Source organism: Suillus discolor (assembly GCF_016758755.1).
Source record: "Suillus discolor strain FC423 chromosome Unknown F5147scaffold_14, whole genome shotgun sequence".
NCBI classification, from domain to species: Eukaryota; Fungi; Basidiomycota; class Agaricomycetes; order Boletales; family Suillaceae; genus Suillus; species Suillus discolor.
This window is the reverse complement of record NW_024541261.1, coordinates 55,294-74,954: the sequence shown is the minus strand read 5'-3', so window position 1 is coordinate 74,954 and position 19,661 is coordinate 55,294. Positions and strand designations below refer to the sequence as shown.

General features: G+C 49.2%; 5 protein-coding genes across 5 annotated transcripts; 4 read left to right on the top strand and 1 right to left on the bottom strand.

Annotated features, from left to right (window-relative positions):
• Nucleotides 1-101: 101 nt before the first annotated feature.
• Nucleotides 102-9,566, top strand: F5147DRAFT_791115 (uncharacterized protein; the record flags this gene model as incomplete). Its single annotated transcript, XM_041443066.1, has 6 exons — nt 102-372; nt 424-3,479; nt 3,534-3,608; nt 3,671-6,319; nt 6,373-8,281; nt 8,335-9,566. The coding sequence occupies 6 exons, from the start codon at nt 102-104 to the stop codon at nt 9,564-9,566; spliced, it is 9,192 nt and encodes a 3,063-aa protein (XP_041295346.1).
• Nucleotides 9,567-9,826: 260 nt separating this feature from the next.
• Nucleotides 9,827-10,045, bottom strand: F5147DRAFT_525869 (uncharacterized protein; the record flags this gene model as incomplete). The annotated part of the gene is made up of 1 exon (XM_041429985.1): nt 9,827-10,045. A coding segment is annotated over one exon (219 nt), but the record flags the coding sequence as incomplete, so codon positions are not given.
• A 605-nt stretch (nt 10,046-10,650) lies between these two features.
• On the top strand, nt 10,651-11,794 carry F5147DRAFT_71117 (uncharacterized protein). The gene is made up of 6 exons (XM_041438302.1): nt 10,651-10,742; nt 10,802-10,864; nt 10,918-11,121; nt 11,178-11,232; nt 11,284-11,448; nt 11,500-11,794. Exons 2-6 carry the CDS (start codon nt 10,812-10,814, stop codon nt 11,530-11,532), a joined length of 510 nt encoding a protein of 169 aa, XP_041295344.1. The 5' UTR covers nt 10,651-10,742; nt 10,802-10,811; the 3' UTR covers nt 11,533-11,794.
• A 94-nt stretch (nt 11,795-11,888) lies between these two features.
• F5147DRAFT_683310 (uncharacterized protein) lies at nt 11,889-13,451 on the top strand. The gene is made up of 10 exons (XM_041436539.1): nt 11,889-11,906; nt 11,961-12,006; nt 12,070-12,096; nt 12,145-12,210; nt 12,270-12,412; nt 12,463-12,484; nt 12,541-12,854; nt 12,905-13,099; nt 13,150-13,172; nt 13,225-13,451. Exons 4-10 carry the CDS (start codon nt 12,159-12,161, stop codon nt 13,343-13,345), a joined length of 870 nt encoding a protein of 289 aa, XP_041295343.1. The 5' UTR covers nt 11,889-11,906; nt 11,961-12,006; nt 12,070-12,096; nt 12,145-12,158; the 3' UTR covers nt 13,346-13,451.
• Nucleotides 13,452-15,491: 2,040 nt separating this feature from the next.
• Nucleotides 15,492-19,623, top strand: F5147DRAFT_608880 (uncharacterized protein). The gene is made up of 15 exons (XM_041432395.1): nt 15,492-15,607; nt 15,661-15,952; nt 16,003-16,062; nt 16,115-16,374; nt 16,426-16,783; nt 16,837-16,992; nt 17,046-17,581; nt 17,639-17,864; nt 17,917-18,295; nt 18,349-18,455; nt 18,515-18,662; nt 18,713-18,789; nt 18,841-19,013; nt 19,070-19,361; nt 19,416-19,623. The coding sequence occupies exons 1-15, from the start codon at nt 15,537-15,539 to the stop codon at nt 19,440-19,442; spliced, it is 3,162 nt and encodes a 1,053-aa protein (XP_041295342.1). The 5' UTR covers nt 15,492-15,536; the 3' UTR covers nt 19,443-19,623.
• The last annotated feature ends 38 nt before the right edge of the window (nt 19,624-19,661 follow it).

The window sequence follows — 19,661 nt, the reverse complement described above, 5'->3', positions numbered from 1 at the left end:
CTCAACCCTAGTGAGGCAGGATGAGCGCTTAGGGGTTCCATATTAGATTCGCGGCTTCACCGTGAGTCACCAATTCCTCTCTCTCTTATCCCACCAGTAACATGGATCAATCTAGTCTTGAATATATCATCAATCACGTATTTCTCCCCCTCAAGTTGCCACAAGGCAGTGACCAGTCCCTTGAGAACGACCTGGCCTTATCTGAAGAAGTATTCGATGCTGCTACCACGTTCAGCGACCAGCTACCGTCCGATAAGCTGCAGCTTTGGACGAACATCTTGAAAATGCTCAACAATCTTAAAGATTCAATCAGATTCAGCGTCATGTCTGCAGGAGAGGTCGAACATCAAATCAACACTATGGAAACTGAAAGTCTGTTGTTTTCATTTGCATTCTTTTTCTGTACTGAGTATCAATTTTTAGATGTACTTGTATATATGATTCGCGCGCAAAACGCTGCGGTTGTCATGAGAAAACTCGAATCCGAAACTATATTCGAGTCATTTGAGGTCTCTCCTGACCCCACCGCAGTGATGGGCGCAAAGGGAAGGCTGATATGTTCCTATCCTGGACCTGCTATCACGGTCCCAGATATGAACATTGACAATGCTACCTTTCCTGCCGAGCTGGCAAATTTTCTCGTCCACATGGATCAAGATGTCCTCGATGCAGCAGTGACGAGGAAAAAGGCTAAATCCACTGTTCTCGAAGAGAGGGGCACCACGCATCCACGGTATATCACAGAGCTCCTGACCGGTATATTGCGTGGCCTCGGGAGCATCGCTGATGTTCCTCGCATCCGCAAGCGCATCGGAGATGATGTGCTGTGGGACAGCGCGAAATTGCCGTGGAGGCGTTCTCCACTCTGGCTTGTGATTCGCGTTGCCTTACAGACAACTCTTGAGCGCAATGCTCTCGGACGAACGACGTATAAATCGTTCATGCTGTTCTTCATGTCGAGACTCACGACCCTCGCCCTCGACCGTGACTTATCGAACGACATTCTACACTTTATGTCAGCAAAGATTGCGCGCCGCCTTTTCAAGCTTGAATTTTCTTCATCCTCGGAGTTGTCGCAGATAGTCAGTAGGGTCACCGGTGATGTAAGGAGTGTCTTGGAGGAAAGATGGGGATCTGTTCAGAACGCACAACGGGCCTCGCCTCTTTGGGCTCCAGAGACCCTCCGAGTTTTGCAAGATACCCATCTTTCCTTGAACACGAGCCGAGAGTACATCTGCCAAGCGTTACAGAGCCAGCATTCCTCCACCAAAACAACCTTATCTAATCCCAACCATCACAAGCGTGGGACAATCGATGATTTCCTTGACGCCGGAGCTAGTTTTCTAGTAACCGCTCATACCGCAGAACCGTCTCTTGCACTCGCAGACTTCGAGACCGCCGTTAAGTTAGGGATCGACGACTGGGTGACACGCATTGCATTCCAGAGTACCGATTCCGCGTGCATCTCGATCGAGGCGTGCGCCACTGCGTACTCCTCGAGAGCGCTTACAGCTTACAATGGAAACCCGGAGAATTTGTCCATCATGCTTCTCACCCTTTTCGAGCTCTGGGTAGCGATGGATAAGATCGTCGTTGCACAAATCCCACTCCTGGCAGAATACTCCCCCGAAATCCCATTAACGCTTTGGGAGTGTCTTTTAATCCGCCAAGCTTCCGCCCTTGATCGTTTGAAGACATTGCACGCCTACCTGAAGGCTCGTCATTGTCAAGCTTCCAGCCGTCTGTCAGCATTGTCGTTTACCAATGATGACAAGTCGTTCGCGGCGCGATATTTTCATCAGTCATCCAAGCTGCAGAGTTTGAAGGTTGACATCGAGGCAGAAGCTCAGAAGAAGCGGGAGAATAAGTTGATCGAGCTCCAGACCATGAACCAGAGGTACACAGACAAGGAGAAAGCCGCAGAAAGTTTGTCGCACACGTACGAATTCTCCATACGCGGCAAGAAAATACATAAGCCAAGACGCTGTGACAAGTGTCGCCTGGAAAAGGAGATGCGATCGATGACTATTACGGTTCATGAGTGGCCACTACCAGCCTGTGGAAATGAGGCGATCGCGGTGGTGTTTGAGCTAGGATGCCCCATTGCGTTCGACATGTGGAGATCCATGACATTTCATGTCTACGTTGACATCTGCACTCCAGAAACGATTCCGTCCGCTCGTCCCTTCATGGTCCTACCAAAATATGACGCCTTGAAGCAATATCGCACGTGCCATTCAAGACAAAGGCTCACATTGGCGTCGGAAGCCAAGTCTTTCGCCCAGTCTCATTACAGCAACACTGACATTCCTGCGGTGGACACCAAAGTCTGTGTGAATAACGGGCTCCAATTTCGGCCTTTCGACACAACGACAGGCGCATGGGTGGCAGACGTACTGCTACGATGCGATGCCACCAGGTTGTGTACTTTCCTTCTTCCGAAGGGACCATATGATGGTATGCAGCAGTACCTTGCAGGGACATCCCACACGTCAAACGAGGTCGTGGCCAATCAGGCGGATTGTCACAAAGACGTGACCATCCACGAATTCATCGCGTTCGGAGCCTTGCGGAGTGGACCGCGTTTGCAATGGATGAATGTACTCCGTGAACTCCGTGCAAGGACGCTCAATTTTCGACGTGAGGAGGTCCATTTACTGTTGGCCCAAGCAGTTTCCCAGGTCGGTCCCTTTTCGTCTGACGGCAGCTTTATTTGGCATGAGGAGTTGAACAGCGTGCCCTTCCTTGGTGCACTACTCGGAGAGCTGGAGGATTTGATGGCGAGCGTTGAAAGAAATTGGCTGGAAGCTGTCACGATCGACACTATCATCATGCTTGTGTGTCACGTCTTGTCCTTGACTCAGGAACAGAGTGTCAAAAATCGTGGACATGCGCTCCTTCGAAGGATACGAACTGCGACTTTTACGTTGCTGACGCAACTATCAGAGAAAATGCAAGCCAGCAACGACGAGACGGTCAGCCGAGATTTTCAAGGGCGCGTTCGGGATATGGCAGTCACCTGTCGTAGCACTTTCGACGTCGACGGAGACGCATCGCTGCTCCTGAAGTCGAACGATGACATCAAAGTATTTGTATGTTGTGCGGTCATGATTCATGACAACACTCCAAGCCAACTCGACAGCCTTCCACAACATTCCAAGCTACTGCTAGAGCGAGACAGGAGATGTTGCCACACATTAGAATCCACTCTTCGCCAATATGCAGAGTTTCACAGGGAGGGTCTTGATTTGGCGATGGCCGAAATTTGGGGCAGCTACAGACCAGGAACTCCTTGGATGGCATTGACAGCTCCGAATTCTCGTTGGCTCGTGGCGCAGACTGCACCTTCGCATTCCCAATTACCACAGGACGTGCGCATCAATTTGATTAGCGGATGCTTGCTTGTCGACGGGAAGCAGCTGGGGAGACTTCCTTCAACGATAGTGCAACATCCCACATACCAATCGATTTTTGGCGATGTAAGTCTTTGAAAGTTATAGTTTTGTTTGCACATGCTCACCTATCGACTACAGCAAGTTCTGGACATCGTTCCAGCTGATATTCGTGGAATGGAATATGCAACACGCGGAAACTTCTGTGACCATCAGGTCAGTGGTTACTCTCGTTGTAATTACTCAGTAACTAAAGATTCACTCGCTTATTCCTGAAGGCGTCTTTCGCTCTCCGTGACTCGAACGATCTCATCATCTGTGCGAAGCATATCAAACACGACTCACCTCTCCTCCAGCTCATTCCGAGCCACAAATTCGTGGATGACCTACCGACAATCTTGGTAGCAGGCCATACTCATTGGCTCAACCTGCATACAAATGAAATCGAGATCCGCCCAGCAGAAAATACGTGGAAGTCATCGTCCCAAAACTGGGTCTTACGATTTTCTGTTTCGGGTTCCTCAACGGCGCAGAATTCTAGTGGTGCCACCCTTGTCGACATACGCAGCCAAACGTGGGACATGATTTCTAGAAGGTTGCGTCCTCTGGAGGATGCAAGCTGTATCATGGTCACATGTAACGAAGCATCCGGAGGTGCTCCCTCGTTGAGAGCTGATTTACCTCGATATGGCCTCGAGTTCTTCATCGACCAGGATGGAGAACTGCAGTCCCGTAACATGTGCAACATGGTCATTGATATCATTCAGTCCACTGGAACGATGTTGGGATTGGTCAATCAGCTTGTCCTGCGCCCGAAGTTGCAAATTGCAGATGAGCATTCACGCACCGTCATCATCCCAGAAGGTCGTATCTCATACTCTGCTAATGGTCACCATGTCCGCGTCACCATCGCTCCTGAAGGTACTCGAGTGACATACCACTTGTACAGAGTTGATACAGATCTATGCTGCCTCACTGGGAACGTGGGTCTCACAAGTAAGCTCTATCAGGCACTCCTTCACGCTGTGACCAGCGGCTGTCTCCCTGATCCCCTGACGGGTCGAACGGGGACAGAAGAGGCGTTGCATCTCTTGCACTCTGCAGCTTGCCGATCGTTCATGAAGCTTCGCTCTCGCGATGCAGATCTTTTGCGCGAGATCAGTTCGCTGTCAACCAAGCGCGTCTGGTATCCCACTCATCTTCAGAAGATGCAGACAATTTCGTGGTCTTGCCTTGCGCCCTTTGCACAGCACCATGGTTTTTATCCAGCCGCGAAATCTATCATGGATTACGGAATGAAGCTTTCGACTTTCTCAGAAGGGTTTGCAAACCTTCAGGTCACCTATGAGCTTCCGCGATTCACCGACCACCTTCTTGAGCGCGCGTCAGTTCATGCCTCGGCGATCTATCCTGAGCAGTTCTCTCTTCCACTTCCACTCGGTGATATAGATGTCATCTACGCTTCACGTCATATTCCCAACAAAGTCACAGAAGCGAGGGCATTTCAAACCGCCTTCATGGTGCATCAGTGGCCAAGCAGACTTCCAGTGCAACGGGACCTCCTTAGTTTGTTGACTGAGTGGCAAAATGTCCAGGGCATTGGCGAGGCGTTCAGTTTGCAGTACTCTAAAGACTGGCTTCAACCGACTTTTTCAGATGTCTTCCTTTCTGCGTACGACTACTGTCGCAAGGCTACAAAGAAGGACATATCTCGGCTGGTTTTCACCCTGGCTTCAGTAGCATACAGCTTGTTGGATGATGATGCGCTCGTGCCAACACTCCTAGCTTTTGCTACGGTTCCCGAAATTCGCAGCCTGGGAGGCCCTCCGAAGTTCACTTCTTATGATCTCTCGGATGGTTTCATGCCATCCGATACGAGATTGAACAATATCATCCATTCCTGTGTCGGAGATTATGAAGTCAGCGAGGAGAAAGAGCTAGCTGCAAGTCTTGATGAAGATGATGAGACTCTGGAGAAGCGTCGTCGTGCAGCTTTTAAGGAGAGGTGTCGCTCTGAAAAACAGGTTATTCTCAGTAAAGTTCAGGATGCCTGGCCATGCGAAAACCCTCCGGCACTTCGTACGCTGCAAGTGAAGTGTTATAATCTCACTGATTTGCCGGGGAAATTGTCCCCAGTATTTCGCAGCTGTTGGCAAAACCATTGTCTAAAGTTACACCTGGATGGCCTGCAGGGAGCTCTCAAACAGCTCTACACGCCCAACCCTCCTTTACATATACCCTCTCAATATTGTCTTGATTTCTGCCTCGAGAGCTTGGATGTTGCATCACCGGCCTCATCCGTTGATGCCCAGTACCTGTTCGATAGAGATCCGCCTGTGACAAGCATGTGCGGGTCTTCCCAAGTTCTGTCTAATGTCAATCGGAGAGATTTGGTATCCCCAGACTCCCAAGTCGCAGCAGGGTTGCGACAGCTGATCAACAACTTTCGCGCACAAGGCACTGACAAGTTTCACCGCAAATACGCCGACGATCTGGACCAGAGCAGGTCGATTTACTGTGACGAAAAGATCGTTTCCTCACCAGATTCTACGCCATACACGATGGAACTACTGCTCAAGAACCATTCTCTCCATAGCCGGCAATTTGAAGACTCACTCGCATCTATCTCACACGCCCTCTCCCCCGCCTCTGCTACTGAGAACGCGTTATACAATGGTGGATTATGGCCTCGAGTTACACCAAATTTCCTTTTCACACGCATGGCTTCTACAGCAGGAAGTCATCTGGGGAAGGCTTGGCGTGCTACTCTTGTCCAGCTGTCGCAGATACTTTTGCAACTGCAACGCTCGCGAAGGCTGTTGGTCTTTGCTGCTCACAAAAACTGGGTCGAGTTCTTCAAGCAGTTGGACAGCGAAGAATGCGAGGGATTTGATCCGGAGCTGTATCCTGATTGGTTCTTAATACAGGTACACTATAAAGAAATCGATCATGAACCGGTAACTGATAGTGTCATCCTCAGATTGAAAGTCAGTTCTTAGCACGGCCGGTCCAGGTCAAGGTCGCGCTGGAGATGATGTCACCATGCACAGGAGGAAATACCTCTCTCCAATTGAACATGGGTGAAGGCAAATCCTACGTTATCGTTCCCCTCGCAGCAGCCGCACTTTCTGATGGCCACAAATTAGTCCGAGTAATCGTACTGAAGTCGTTATCAGCTCAGATGTTTCAGCTTCTGGTCGAACGACTAAGCGGCCTCGCGCAAAGGCGCATTTTCTATATCCCATTCTTTCGCGCGTTCTCTATCGACTCATCAAAGGTGCAGATGTATCGTGGCTTGATGCAAGAATGCATGGATGCCAAGGGCATCCTAGTCGTCCAACCAGACCATATTCTGTCGTTCCAGCTTATGGCCGTCGACCGTCAGCTTTCCCCTCAGATTGAAGCTGCTGAAGATATGCTGCAGACTCAGCTATGGCTCGACAATCACACACGCGACATTCTAGATGAAAGCGATGAAATTCTGCACGTCCGCTACCAGATGGTATACACTGTGGGTCTCCAAAGGTCGCTTCAAGGTCATCCCGAAAGGTGGACGACAACACAACAAGTGTTGAGTCTTGTCGCGAAGCACGCCGCTCGGCTCATGAGCGAGTTTCCCTCCCATTCAGAAGTGTCCATTCGTGAGCACGGAGTGTTCCCCTTCATTCGTATTCTGCACCCGACAGCAGGTAACGCATTAGTCCAATGGATTGCAGGGGATATCATCAATGGCGCCCTTGAAAACATCGGCTTCGATCAAGCATCCCCCCATATGAAAGAAGCCGTTTGCTGTTTTATCGCAAATGATAACGTATCCAACACTTGTGTCAGCGTAGTGGAGGATCGCTATAGAGACACTATCGTTTGGCCCGGCCTTCTAGTCTTGCGAGGATTGCTGGCGTATGGTATCTTGGTGCACACCATTAAAGAACGCCGTTGGCGTGTGGACTATGGCCTTGCCCCAAAAAGAACAATGCTAGCTGTTCCATTTCGCGCAAAAGACATGCCTTCGTTGCGGGCAGAGTTTGGCCATCCGGACATTGCTGTCACCCTCACATGCCTATCATACTACTATGCAGGTCTAACGCCCCAGCAGCTGATGCTGTGTTTCGAGCTCCTGCTGAAGCAGGATGATCCTACCCTCGAGTATGAATCCTGGGTTGCTAGACTTCCGTCCGTCCCAGAAAGTCTGCGTCACCTTAGCGGAATCAATACGGAATCTGCAGAGCAGCTCCCTGAACTTCAACGACTGTTCGAATTCCACAAGGCGGTCATAGATTTCTACCTGTCCCGAGTAGTTTTTCCCAAGGAAGCGAAGGCATTCCCCAGCAAGCTCACCTGCTCCGGGTGGGATCTCGCTCAAGAGAAGAGACACCTCACCACCGGCTTTTCTGGTACCAACGACAACCGGTATCTTTTGCCAAGCTCAATAGTGCAGCATGACCTCGATTACCAACGCAGCACGAATGCCCGAGTACTGGCGTTCCTTTTGCGCCCAGAAAACAACTGCTACAGACCCATACCGCCTGGCCAGAAGGTACAACATTTCATCGAGACCTTGATAGCACAAACCCCCGAGGTCCGCGTGCTCCTGGATGTTGGTGCGCAGATGTTGGAATTGAAGAATCAGGAATTAGCCGAAGTATGGCTTCGAGCCAAGCACAATGCACAAGCTGCGGTCTTCGTGAATGACGACGACGAAATTGTTGTTGTTACTCGGGACGGGACAGTGGAGTCCCTTGTGTCGTCCCCCTTTGCCCAACAGCTCGACCAGTGTGTGATATATCTTGATGACGCGCACACCAGAGGAACGGATGTCAAGCTGCTTTCTGGCTTCCGAGCTGCTGTCACGCTTGGTCCGAAAGTCACGAAAGACCGCCTGATGCAAGGTTTGTGATTCCAGAGTTCATGCTACCGAGTTTGACAATAGCCAACGACACAGGATGCATGCGAATGCGGAAGTTGGGCAATGGCCACTCGGTGATGTTCTTCGCTCCGACAGAGGTTGACCGAAGCATTCGTTCGGCGACTAAGAAGGCTGATGCAGATCGTGTCGAAGTTGCGGATATTTTGCACTGGTCGATGCTCGAAACCTGTCTTGATATTCAGATGCGTGCATTCCACTGGGTTCAACAGGGATCAGATTTCAGCGCCCGGCATTCTGCATGGGCTCAATTCTCGCGCGCGCCTACCACTTCGATTTCCATCCTGAAAACAGCCTGGTTGCAGCCAGAGGAGCGTTCATTAGAGGATATGTACGCACCACGCAGTCCTTCGCAGGTATCCCATATTTGGGATGCAGACATTCAAAGCAAGTGCGAGGAGCTCGGAGTTCTAACAGGACCTGAAAGGAGCATGGATGAAGAACAAGAAAGGGAGGTAGTCCACGAGGTAGAGAGAGAACGTGAGGTGCAAAGGCCATCCAAAGTGCAACCCGCAGCTCAGGACTTGCATGCGCACGTCCGTCAATTTGTCAAGACTGGCCGAGTTCCAAAAGGGTCCCCCGTTTTCATTCCAGCGCTATCCAGCCTCATCAACACCACTGCCAAATTTCATGAAGATCATCACTGGGCACGCAACATTTTAGTAACCCGTGACTTTGCTCGTACGGTGGGGACTATCTTTACCACACAGAAAGTGGATGAATACCTGCGGCCCGTCAATTGGATCGTGCTTAGTGACGTTGGAGTGCTGGCAGTCATGAGTCCGCACGAAGTGGACACACTGCTGCCTGATATCCGCAACAGCAACGCAGTTCAATTATGTCTCTATACTCCTCGGACCACACGCACGATGAAGGCATGCGATGATCTCCGACTGTACCGTGTTCCCTCGACCCCACATCTGACGCCATCGGAACTGCAGATTTGCCAGCTCAACCTTTTTGCAGGTCAACTGTATTTCTCCAGTTATGAGATGTATCTCCGCACTTGCAATTTCTTAGGGCTCAACGCATTGGATTTGGGGGACGAGGACTTGATAGCCGACAGTGATGGATTCATCAGGGAGGAGAATCGCTCTTCTGCGAGAACATCGTGTTTGTTCAAGCGATCCCAGCTTCCTCCGCTGAAGGAGTTGTTCGGAATGAGAAGGAAAGGCATGGGGTATCTGCCAACTCACCTCGGAAAGATGTTCAATGGGCGCATTCTGACCGAGGGGGATTTTCTGGAATGAGCGCCCGCCGCCAGGTCTGTTTAGCGTAAGTTTTTGCCTTTCTGCCGAGGACCCTACTGACTGCAGTTCCGGTTAACAGCGATTGTGTCAACACGTCTTCACCATGATGTAATTTTGTGTTTTGTGAATGTATTTGTATGTAGTTGAAACGTTATACGTCTTGCTCCGAACTCTCGCGGCTCCTTGATCTGGGGTGAACCAGCTACAGCCTGGACAGGTTTTTGTACCTTCTTTTCGCCAGGTTTACGCGTCTTTCCACCTGCCCTTAGCTCATCAAAGCGAAGGGGACGTGGACACGAGTGGGTACGCTCACAAAGACCGCATTTATTACAGACGATCTTTCTAGGATTGCCAAGAGTGGAGTGGCGCCATGAAGGCAGCTCTGTGGTATAGCAATTAGAAAAATACCTTCTGAGGTACTGAGTCTCTTTGCTAGCAGCAGCATCTGTGTGTTGAATCGGAACTGAAGCACCAGCTCCAGAGGGGAGGAAACCAAGGAAATTTTGTGCGATCATTATCAGCGCGTCCCAAGCGCGACGGCGCGTCCCAGATTTTACATAATTCGTCACGGCAACCCAGCACCCTTCTTTCGTTTCCATCATTTCGCGATATCCGCCATCCACACTTTTCCCTTGTCGCATCCATGTTTTAAGTTTTCGTCCACCGCTATTCATATTCTTAAATCCACGCGCTCTTAGCACCAATTGCGCACTTTGGCTGCTGCGCCGCACCTCAGAGCTCTGCCCACTTTGTCGTGTAACTCCCTTTGGTGTGCCGGGGGGCGAAAAGCATAACAAGGCAGAGCTAGCGCACTGCGCTCACGTACCCCCAGAGCTCCACCCACCTTGCCGTGTAACTCCCTTTGGTGTGCCGGGGGGCGAAAAGCATAACAAGGCAGAGCTAGCGCACTGCGCTCACGTACCCCCAGAGCTCCACCCACCTTGCCGTGTAACTCCCTTTGGTGTGCCGGGGGGCGAAAAGCATAACAGGGTGGAGTTAGCGGACTGCACTTGCGCTTGCCAGGAGGTTGGGCCGCGCTGAGGCCATCTGAATAGAGCGCCAAGCACAATATTGTGCATTTTTGTTTTTGTGATTCGCAATCTTTCCCATCAGCTCTGTTCTCATCCTGTAATGACACCGCTTCCCCGTGCTCTGCGCAAACCTGTCTTCGTCAAGGTGAGGCGTGAGCAGCCTGCAGCCTGTACGCTACATTAATTCATGACCGTCCCTTTTAGGTTCTGGATAATGCGTATGAGCTCGGTTGTGGATACCTTCTTTGAAAATATGCTCAGTGATGCGTATGTAATACCGACAACTCGCTTGAATCAACTACTGACCGTATATTGTACAGCGCCTCCGACATGTACAAGATGTGGCAGAAAGTCGGCAAGGAGAGAAATTCTGACGAGTGGGAGATGACACCAGCAACTGTAAATGCATACTATAACCCCCCTGCCAATGAAGTGGATTCGTACTGTCAAGGCGCTAGACTGACAAAGAACAAGAACGTCTTCCCAGCTGGCATCTTACAACCTCCTTTCTTCTCCGAGAGCTGGTATGCGTATATGTCACTATTTCGCAGCCCCATCTCATACACACTTCTATATAGAGGCTTGGATACCTCTCCTACGGCTCCTTTGGAATGGTAGCCGCGCATGAATTAACTGTAAGTTCGTTGCATTGCATTTTCCATAAACATTGGTCTAAGTATTATTAGCACGCATTTGATTCCTCAGGTCGTCTTTCCAACCAACAAGGAAAACTCGAAGAGTGGTGGTCACGGCAGACTAGCGACGCGTACCAAATTCGCCAGGACTGCATCGTGGAGCAATACTCGTCATATACAGTAGAGGATGGCAAAGGAGGGATCATCCATGTCAATGTATGTCACATTATGCTCCCTGCGTATAATGGTTGACCAGTTGATCCACAGGGAAACCTGTATGTCTATGGTCGTGATGTTTAAGCTTGTTAACGTTACTAATTGATTACTTCCAAGTACCTCTGGCGAAAACATCGGAGACACGGGTCTGATTCAGGCGTATCGGGCTTGGAAGGCGCAATACGAAGATTCCTACGACGCCGGAACGGAATATCTGCTTTCCGGCCTTGGCTACACTCGGTTTGCGATACTAGATTTATGAGTGAACTATTCAGGCACTAATGCTAAGTTCAGGGAGCAGCTATCCTTCATCTCGTTTGCCCGTACATGGGCGATGAACACCAGTCCTGCTGACGCAGTATCTGGGACACTGCCGATGTCTATGGAGACAGCGAAGAGATCATTGGCAAATGGTACGTCATACTGTACTGTGGCAGTAAGTCGAACTCATCGTATCAGTACGTCGTACTAGCCTCCAGCAGCTTGTGCGATGACCAATTGTCCCCTCTTAGATCATCGCGCTCGCGAAGTGTCAGCTGACAATCGTTCAGTCGTCCTGTGTCCCACAGCTTTGCTCTATTTTTAGCTCCCCTTTACCTAACACGTGTTATTTTTCTATTGTGGTGGGCTCTATCCTGAGCAATCTCTGTCAGTGTTTAGGCTTACTGTGACGAAATCAATTAATGTGTACTGTAGTGCTGGTACTGGGCATGTGTTTCTTTGCCGGTGGTCTCCGCTTCTCGGAACAGGGGTTTGGTCAAAGTACGCAGTTGCCTGTCCCAAGTTGGTCCAGACTGTTGATGCTTGCGCCTATGGCTTAGGTGCTGTGCAACTTAATTTATCATTGCTGACCATTAGCGTGATTGCTGTTCTGTTACCTGGGGCTTTTCACATGGCTCTTCAGGGTCAACCAGAATATGACGAATTGTCAACCGATTCAAACATATTGAAAACTAGTCATGGCGTGCGTAGATTATTGTTCGTAGTATGTTTGGCCTTACGTTCTTCGTATAGGTTGCAATCATTCTCCTTCTCAGTAGGTCAACAAAATGATTTTCTTAGCAGTTGACTAAACCCATTCCAACCATCCAGTCTACGCCTCATATCTGGTTTTCCAGTTATTTTCGCACAAAGCCCTCTACGCTGATGATAACGAAAATATGCAACCAACCAAGGCGTACGCAGGCCAGAAACCATTTCGGTTGCACAGGAGACGTAGGATCATCACGGACGGCGAAAATGTGTCTTCCCCAAGTTCGACACATGACAGAGAGGCAGCCGCAACGTTTGCAGACGCCAACCCTGACGTGGAACCTGGGACTTATTCCATAGCATCAGTGGAGATTGAGATTCAACCACTGATGAACATCGCTGTGTGCATTTGGCTTTTGGCTGTCGTAGCTGTGGTACGTGCTTAATGTGATAGTCACACGAAGTTCTCAATTTTTCGCTTCAGTTGACTACTGTTACTGCAGTGTTCCTCATTGACTCGATTGATGGCTTGACTTCATCTGGGTCGATCAACAAGGAGTTCGTTGGTATTATTTTGCTCCCGATCGTTGGTCACGCAGCGGACCACGTCATTGAAGTTACGGTATCCGTCAAGGATAAATTGACTTTAAGTTTGGGCGTTGCTGTGGGTTCGAGTATTGTGGGTTCATTCCTACAGACATGGCTTCTATGGCGACTCACCGTTTTCAGCAAATCGCGCTCTTTGTGATTCCGTGCATTGTGCTCTTGTCCATCTCTACATAGTATTTACTCAGATGGTTTCAGATTCATCGTGACACTTGGTTGGATTATGAACAAGCCATTGACACTTCTCTTTGACCCTCTGGAATCCATTGTCATGTTTCTCTCCGGTGCGTGGATGGATGGATGCGGGAGAACGTGCTAATTGGAAGGAGAAAATAGTTCTTACTGTCAATTATGTCGTGCAGGATGGCAAGTCAAATTGGCTGGAAGGAATGATCCTCATGTGTAAGTTGCTGTAGCATTTTTGGATGCGTTTCGCACCCAAGGCGCTCTCTAGGCGCCTACATGATTTTGGCTATAACATTTTGGTATTATCCTGGTGAGCCCCTCGTCGATGTAACTGAAGACTCCCACATATTAGATGCTGGTCTCACTAGGTACCCAAGGGATCTTTCCAAATTGCTAGACCAGACCAGCATCGATATCTTCGATGAATGGAGGATTGCCACGGGCTCAGTACTACTCGGCTAGGCCGCTTTCTTATCGAATCATATTCGGCACCATACACTATCGTGCTATTTTCTTTATGGTTTGGGCTAGGAACCCTCAGCTCTTATCTAATTCCCATTGCATGTGGGTCGTCTTGTTCCTACTTATTTTTTACAAGCAATCTGCTTACCTGTGGACATATCAGTATCGTTTATCATCCTCTTAGATTTCTTTACAATGGCAACAAAGAGCAGACTATATTTGCCGTTTCTCTTTCCTCATTCGTGGTTGAAAATAATGTCCAAACGTCGTGATATGATTCCGCCCTCTGAACAGAGCTGTGTCCATTTTACAGAATCACTCAACGTACCAACAGTACTGCGATAAGATCATAACGCTACAACAATATTGATGTTAAAAATTCTCAATAGAAAATTGTTCAGGCGCTTGATCAATCGGTCACCTGAGACCGCAGCGAAATTGTTTCAGAGCAAGTTAGGTATGCATACACAGCATCAAAGGCGCTCGATTGCCAAGAGCGTGCACATGGCGTCAACACGGACTAATTCCGCGGAATTAAACGCTCCGTTCTTACAGAATGAGCACGCGGCCACAATGTGATGCCGCATGCGGTACCACGAGTGCAGCTCGTGATGGTGAAGGACGAGCATGCACTGGCAGTTGGGATCAAAGCCAGACAGCCCATCGTCGATGGTAACAAAGATCGCGTAGTTCAGGACAACGGCATAACAAATCTAGAGATAGATGCGGACGCGATCTGCGATAGTTATGGCAAGCAGGCAGCTCACGATAGTACCGGTAGGAACAAATCATGATAAGCGCTAAGCGCCCAGTACTTGCACAGGGACTGAAAACGACGTAAAGCTGTGAATTTGAATTCTCCATGTTGAGTCAATGTGCTTACTTTGCGCAGCGGGAACTGAAGGTGATTATAGAGAATGGAAACAGGATAGACTCAGCTGAACGTACTACCGGTTCCTTCTGAGCGTTCAATGTTCAGGAACCGGGCGGCAGCATGTGCATGTTGGTGCCTGGCAGCGGTGCCGGTGATCTACGAACTGTCCCTCGAAGAAGTGTATGAAATGAGGAGAATAGGTATAGTACGGATATTTGATGCAGGTCTGTTCGACTAGTGTTGATGTTCTGATTTGATGTGAAACAGTGAGTTCTCGCCGTGGGGACTCGAGGGGTACCTACTACCAAATCAATTTATACAGGATGTACAAGGTCGTCATCAGCGACTTCTTCCGGCAAGCACCGAGGATTTCCATGATTCCCAGTAATACCCATCAGTTTTTATGGATAATCCCTTGATATGATGACGGTACGGGCTGCTACCAGATATCCGAACCGTGGATGTTGCAACGAGCCCTCTGTATTAATTAATGTCTTATGTAACTCGAAGACTGGTTTGACGCTAATACTATTGTGAATCCGACTCGGACTTCCTTGCTTCGGCCGCCCTACTAGACCTCCTTGCTTGTTGTAGTAGTACTCTGTTCTCTGTTACGACCTAGTTACATGCTAAATACGGCTCATCGGAGACTATACCAAACAAGGATGGCGAGCATCAGTTTCAACTCTAGATATGGTGCTCCACGTGCCACCAAGTACAGGGATCACATTGCAATCCATCAACCACGTTGATGCGGTGGAAAAAAAAAACCTGACCTGAAAATAACTTGGGTCTGCTTCACTTTGATCTTCAACGTTATAGATCACTAACAATACCCGCATGTGTCCGTCGCATGAATCGCAAAAATACCTCTCGGTAAACCTAAAAAATCTTGGGTCTGGCAAGGCACAGTCGATGCATTGCCTTGAGCCGGATAAATAGGAGAGCAGGCAAAGACTCGGATCTTGAAGCAGCCTGGGTTCCTTCGATGGCGGACACGACACCCTCTGCTGAGCCTGCTGAGTCCGGGTCCGGGAAAGGTTATGGCATTCAAGTCGCGTTCGTTATTCGCATCTCTACCCCGCGCAGTATATCGCCCTAACAGTAAACAGATACCGTACATTATCGGTTCGCGTCGAAGATAATAAGGCCACCCCCAAATCCCCGCTAGACCCAGCGGATGCAATTGCAAGCATAGATGCTCATCTACTCAGTGTTGACGAAGTATACACCCGGTATTCCAGTCATCCCACAGTCGGTTTGGAGCTTGCCGCTGTTCGTCGCAGGGAGCGTGATGGCAAGAATACCATCAGCCCTCCACCCACCGTCTACTGGAAGAAAACACTTAATTATGTTTTTGGTGGCTTCAATTTTCTCATGTGGATCGCGTTCATCTTGACTATCGTGAGTGCCGTTGTTCACCTGCCAATGTGACTTTCTAATACACATTTCAGCTGTCCTATAAACCACTCGGGCCTCCTCTACCTTTCGTTCTTGGTGTTGCAGTGCTTTTGGTTCGTGACTATCGACTCTCATACTCATTTTCACCCTTCTCATCAACTACAGATGCTTGTCATCATCATTTCTGCTGCATTTTATGCTTTGGTCGATTGGAACGCGAACAGAATCATGAAGTCGATCAAATCCCTGATTGCACACGAGGCCGCGGTCATTAGGGACGGAAACCAGCAAATCATCTCAGCTGCTGACATTGTAGTTGGTGATGTTGCCGTGCTCAGCGCTGGCGACCGTGTCCCGGCCGACATGCGTGTCGTGCAGGCATCATCCGACCTTCGCTTTGATCGCTCTCTCCTGACGGGTGAAAGGTCTGTCCCTTGTCTTACGTGCTTGAACATTTGGCTAAAGTACAATTGCAGCGAAATGATACCAGGAGCTCTTGATGCAACATCCGACAATGCTTTGGAGACTCGTAACCTCGCGCTGACTTCCACTTTTGTCGTACAAGGGACTTGCCATGGAGTCGTGTTCGCCACCGGAGATAGGACTGTCATGGGACGCCTTGTCAAGATGTCTGGAGAAACAAAGTTCAAGCTTACCACTATCCAAAGAGAGGTGTGGTTTTTCACCAAAATCATATCCTGTCTCGCGCTCTTTTTCTTCTGCTTGTCGCTTCTTCTATATGGCGTTTGGTTACGGACAACATATCCTGGGTATGACACCACGTCTTCTGCCATCGTAAATTCAATCGGCTGCTTGACTGCCTTCGTTCCGCAAGTAGGTGGCTAGCAGTGACATCTCATATTCCTTTCTTAGTTGACATCTTGCAGGGCCTCCCGATTTGCGTGGCACTCTCGTTGACTGTTGTCGCCCGTCGCATGGCTAAACGTCAGGTGTTGGTCAGGAATCTGGCGACAATCGAGACATTAGGGTGCATGTCTGTGTTATGTTCTGATAAGACAGGCACGCTGACTGCGGGAAAGATGGTAAGATAATTGATGCATCTACTCTTGTTACCAGCTTGCTGATGGACCCACAGATGGTGGAGAATATCGCCTTCCTCGATGACGTATTTGGTGTCGATGAAATCAACGAGAGGGTCGCGAAGGCCTCAAACCCGGCCGTTTTTTCTGTGTTCAAGGCGCTCCATCAGATCGCGAGGCTTTGCAACGGCGCAAAATTCGACGCAACGACCAACCACCTTCCTGTGCAGGATCGCACGATCAAGGGCGATCCGACTGATACTGCTCTTTTGCGTTTCTCCGAAGCTCTTTCAATACCAGAGCTTGACGTCGATTCCAGCACTCTTCAGCAAGAGTATGAGAAGAAGTTTGAGATCCCTTTCAACTCTCGCAATAAATGGATGCTTTCCGTGGTCTCTAAGGTCAACACTTCTGAAAAGGACGCAGAATCGACATGGATGTTCGTCAAGGGAGCTCCTGATGTTTTATTCCCTTCCTGCACCAGTGTGCTGCAAGGTGATGGGACGGTCGTCACGTTAACAAGCAGGGCGAGACAGATGTTCGCCACACTTCAAGAGGATTGGTCAAGCCGGGGTCAACGAGTACTCGTGCTGTGAGTAAGCACTTTTGACTTGGTACCTGACATCTGATAGCGTTGCCGAGGTAATAGATGTAGGAAACCCATAGAACAAATCAAGGCTGGACTTCCGCCGAACGACGTGGAAGATCTGATGTACGCGGAGATGTGCGATCTAACCTTAGTTGGTCTGATTGGAATTTGCGATCCTCCTCGCCCGGATGTATTGCCATCGATTTCCATCATTCGACGAGCTGGAGTTCGAGTCTTTATGGTCACCGGTGATTTTAAACTTACTGCTCTAGCTATTGCACGCCAGGTAGTTTCTTTATTTTCGGCCGCCATAAGATCACTACTAACCCCATTTTCAGGTTGGTATCATTACTCAGCACGTCGTCGACACCATCCAGGACGTCCAAGCTGCTGCATCCGAGAAGGTCTCGCCGAAAGATTATCATCTTATCAAGCCATCCGATGATGATGATGATCCTATCCGCTCCCTGGTACTCACAGGGGAAGACGTCGCATCTCTCACCACGCCTGATTGGAATGTTATCGTTGGGACCTACGCAGAGATCGTATTTGCGCGCACTACCCCTGACCAGAAAATGCGAATTGTAGAGGAAATAAAAGCTCGCGGAGACAATACAGTCGCAGTCACTGGAGACGGTGTCAACGATGCGCCAGCGCTAAAAGCTGCTGACATTGGTGTTGCGATGGGTAGTGGCAGTGATGTGGCCAAGGAAGCTGGTATGGATTTTCTTGACGCTCCTTTTGATGACGCTAATACCATCACTCTCAAGCCGCCTTGATCTTGTTGAAGAATGATTTTGCTTCTATCCCCGTCGCGATAGAGATGGGTCGACTAGTCTTTGATAACCTGAAGAAAGTCACATTGTACCTCATGCCGGTGAGTTGCATTTGTGGAAGCAGTATAATCTCAGCGGATTGATACTCATGGTGTTGCAGGCTGGAAGTTATTCGGAATTCATGGCGGTCCTCGCAAATGTATTACTAGGCATGCAGATTCCCATGAACTCGTATCAACAAGTCTGCTATTGCATCACAAACGATGTTATTATGTCCATCTCGCTGATGTATGAGAAACCGGAATGGGGTAGGTGCTCACGCATTGATTGGGCTTTCCAGTGCTCACTTCCTATGTAGATTTGATGCAGCGCAAGCCACGCAACGCCAGGACCGATAGGCTTACGGATTGGCGCCTTTTCTTCCATGTCTATTTGGTACGTTTCATGACCTAGGTGACCCAAACATGCTCATGTATATTTGCCCAGTTCTATGGACTGATGCTGTGGCCCTGCGCGATGGCGATGTGGTTCTTGTACATGAGCCAGCAAGGCCTTGGTTTCTATGACGTTATCCTGACTTTCAGCCGATGGGAGGATGGCTGGCAAGGTTACACTATCGATCAACTAACCCAATTCGTCGATGTTGGTCAATGCATTTAGTGCGTCGTCATTCTTTTTTCTTTCTCCTCCCAACGCTGATTCTAAGACTCGCCAGCTATGTGACGGTGGCCATCGGACAGTACGGGACTCTTTTATCGGTTCGCAACCGCCGAGTATCAATACTGCAGTCGAATCCTCTATGGGGCCCGCGTCGCAACCTGCTAGTACTTTTCGGCATGTCGGGCACGGTGTTGATCTGCATTGTGAACCTTTACGGAGCTGGCTTCCAGCAGGTGTTTTACACGAGGCCTATCCCTGGGATGTTCTGGGGTCTCCCGTTCACCTTTGCGTTAGGGATATTGCTCATGGACGAAACTCGCAAAGCCATCGTGAGGAGATATCCGAAGGTATGTTTTAAGTTACATGACGGTGGTGGAATTTCAATTCACATTTTTCCGTAGTCTCTGATTGCGTGGCTGGCATGGTGAACTCGAAATTATATGAAGTTGGATTTTTTTTGTCGGTACAGACGGTACCGGTAACTGCGCAGGTAACTGCTCGGTGTAAATTATTCAATATGTAATTTTTCACACGATCAGTTATGTAATATAGGGTTTCATCATCACATGACCTCTTATCACCGGGATTGAGTCATTTTGATAGTCAACCTTCTCCTCGCCCATTCCAAAGGTACAACCATCTAGGAT

Excerpts from the sequence above, each read along its gene's own strand:
- F5147DRAFT_71117 (XM_041438302.1), top strand. The coding sequence starts at position 10,812 with ATGCGTATGAGCTCGGTTGTGGATACCTTCTTTGAAAATATGCTCAGT. Across the intron at positions 10,865-10,917 it reads GAAAATATGCTCAGTGATGC|CGCCTCCGACATGTACAAGA; the intron begins GTATGTAATACC and ends TATATTGTACAG. Across the intron at positions 11,233-11,283 it reads TAGCCGCGCATGAATTAACT|CACGCATTTGATTCCTCAGG; the intron begins GTAAGTTCGTTG and ends AAGTATTATTAG.
- F5147DRAFT_683310 (XM_041436539.1), top strand. The coding sequence starts at position 12,159 with ATGTGTTTCTTTGCCGGTGGTCTCCGCTTCTCGGAACAGGGGTTTGGT. Across the intron at positions 12,413-12,462 it reads TATTGAAAACTAGTCATGGC|GTTGCAATCATTCTCCTTCT; the intron begins GTGCGTAGATTA and ends TTCTTCGTATAG. Across the intron at positions 12,485-12,540 it reads TGCAATCATTCTCCTTCTCA|TCTACGCCTCATATCTGGTT; the intron begins GTAGGTCAACAA and ends CCAACCATCCAG.
- F5147DRAFT_608880 (XM_041432395.1), top strand. The coding sequence starts at position 15,537 with ATGGCGGACACGACACCCTCTGCTGAGCCTGCTGAGTCCGGGTCCGGG. Across the intron at positions 16,784-16,836 it reads TGACTGCCTTCGTTCCGCAA|GGCCTCCCGATTTGCGTGGC; the intron begins GTAGGTGGCTAG and ends GACATCTTGCAG. Across the intron at positions 19,362-19,415 it reads TCGTGAGGAGATATCCGAAG|TCTCTGATTGCGTGGCTGGC; the intron begins GTATGTTTTAAG and ends ATTTTTCCGTAG.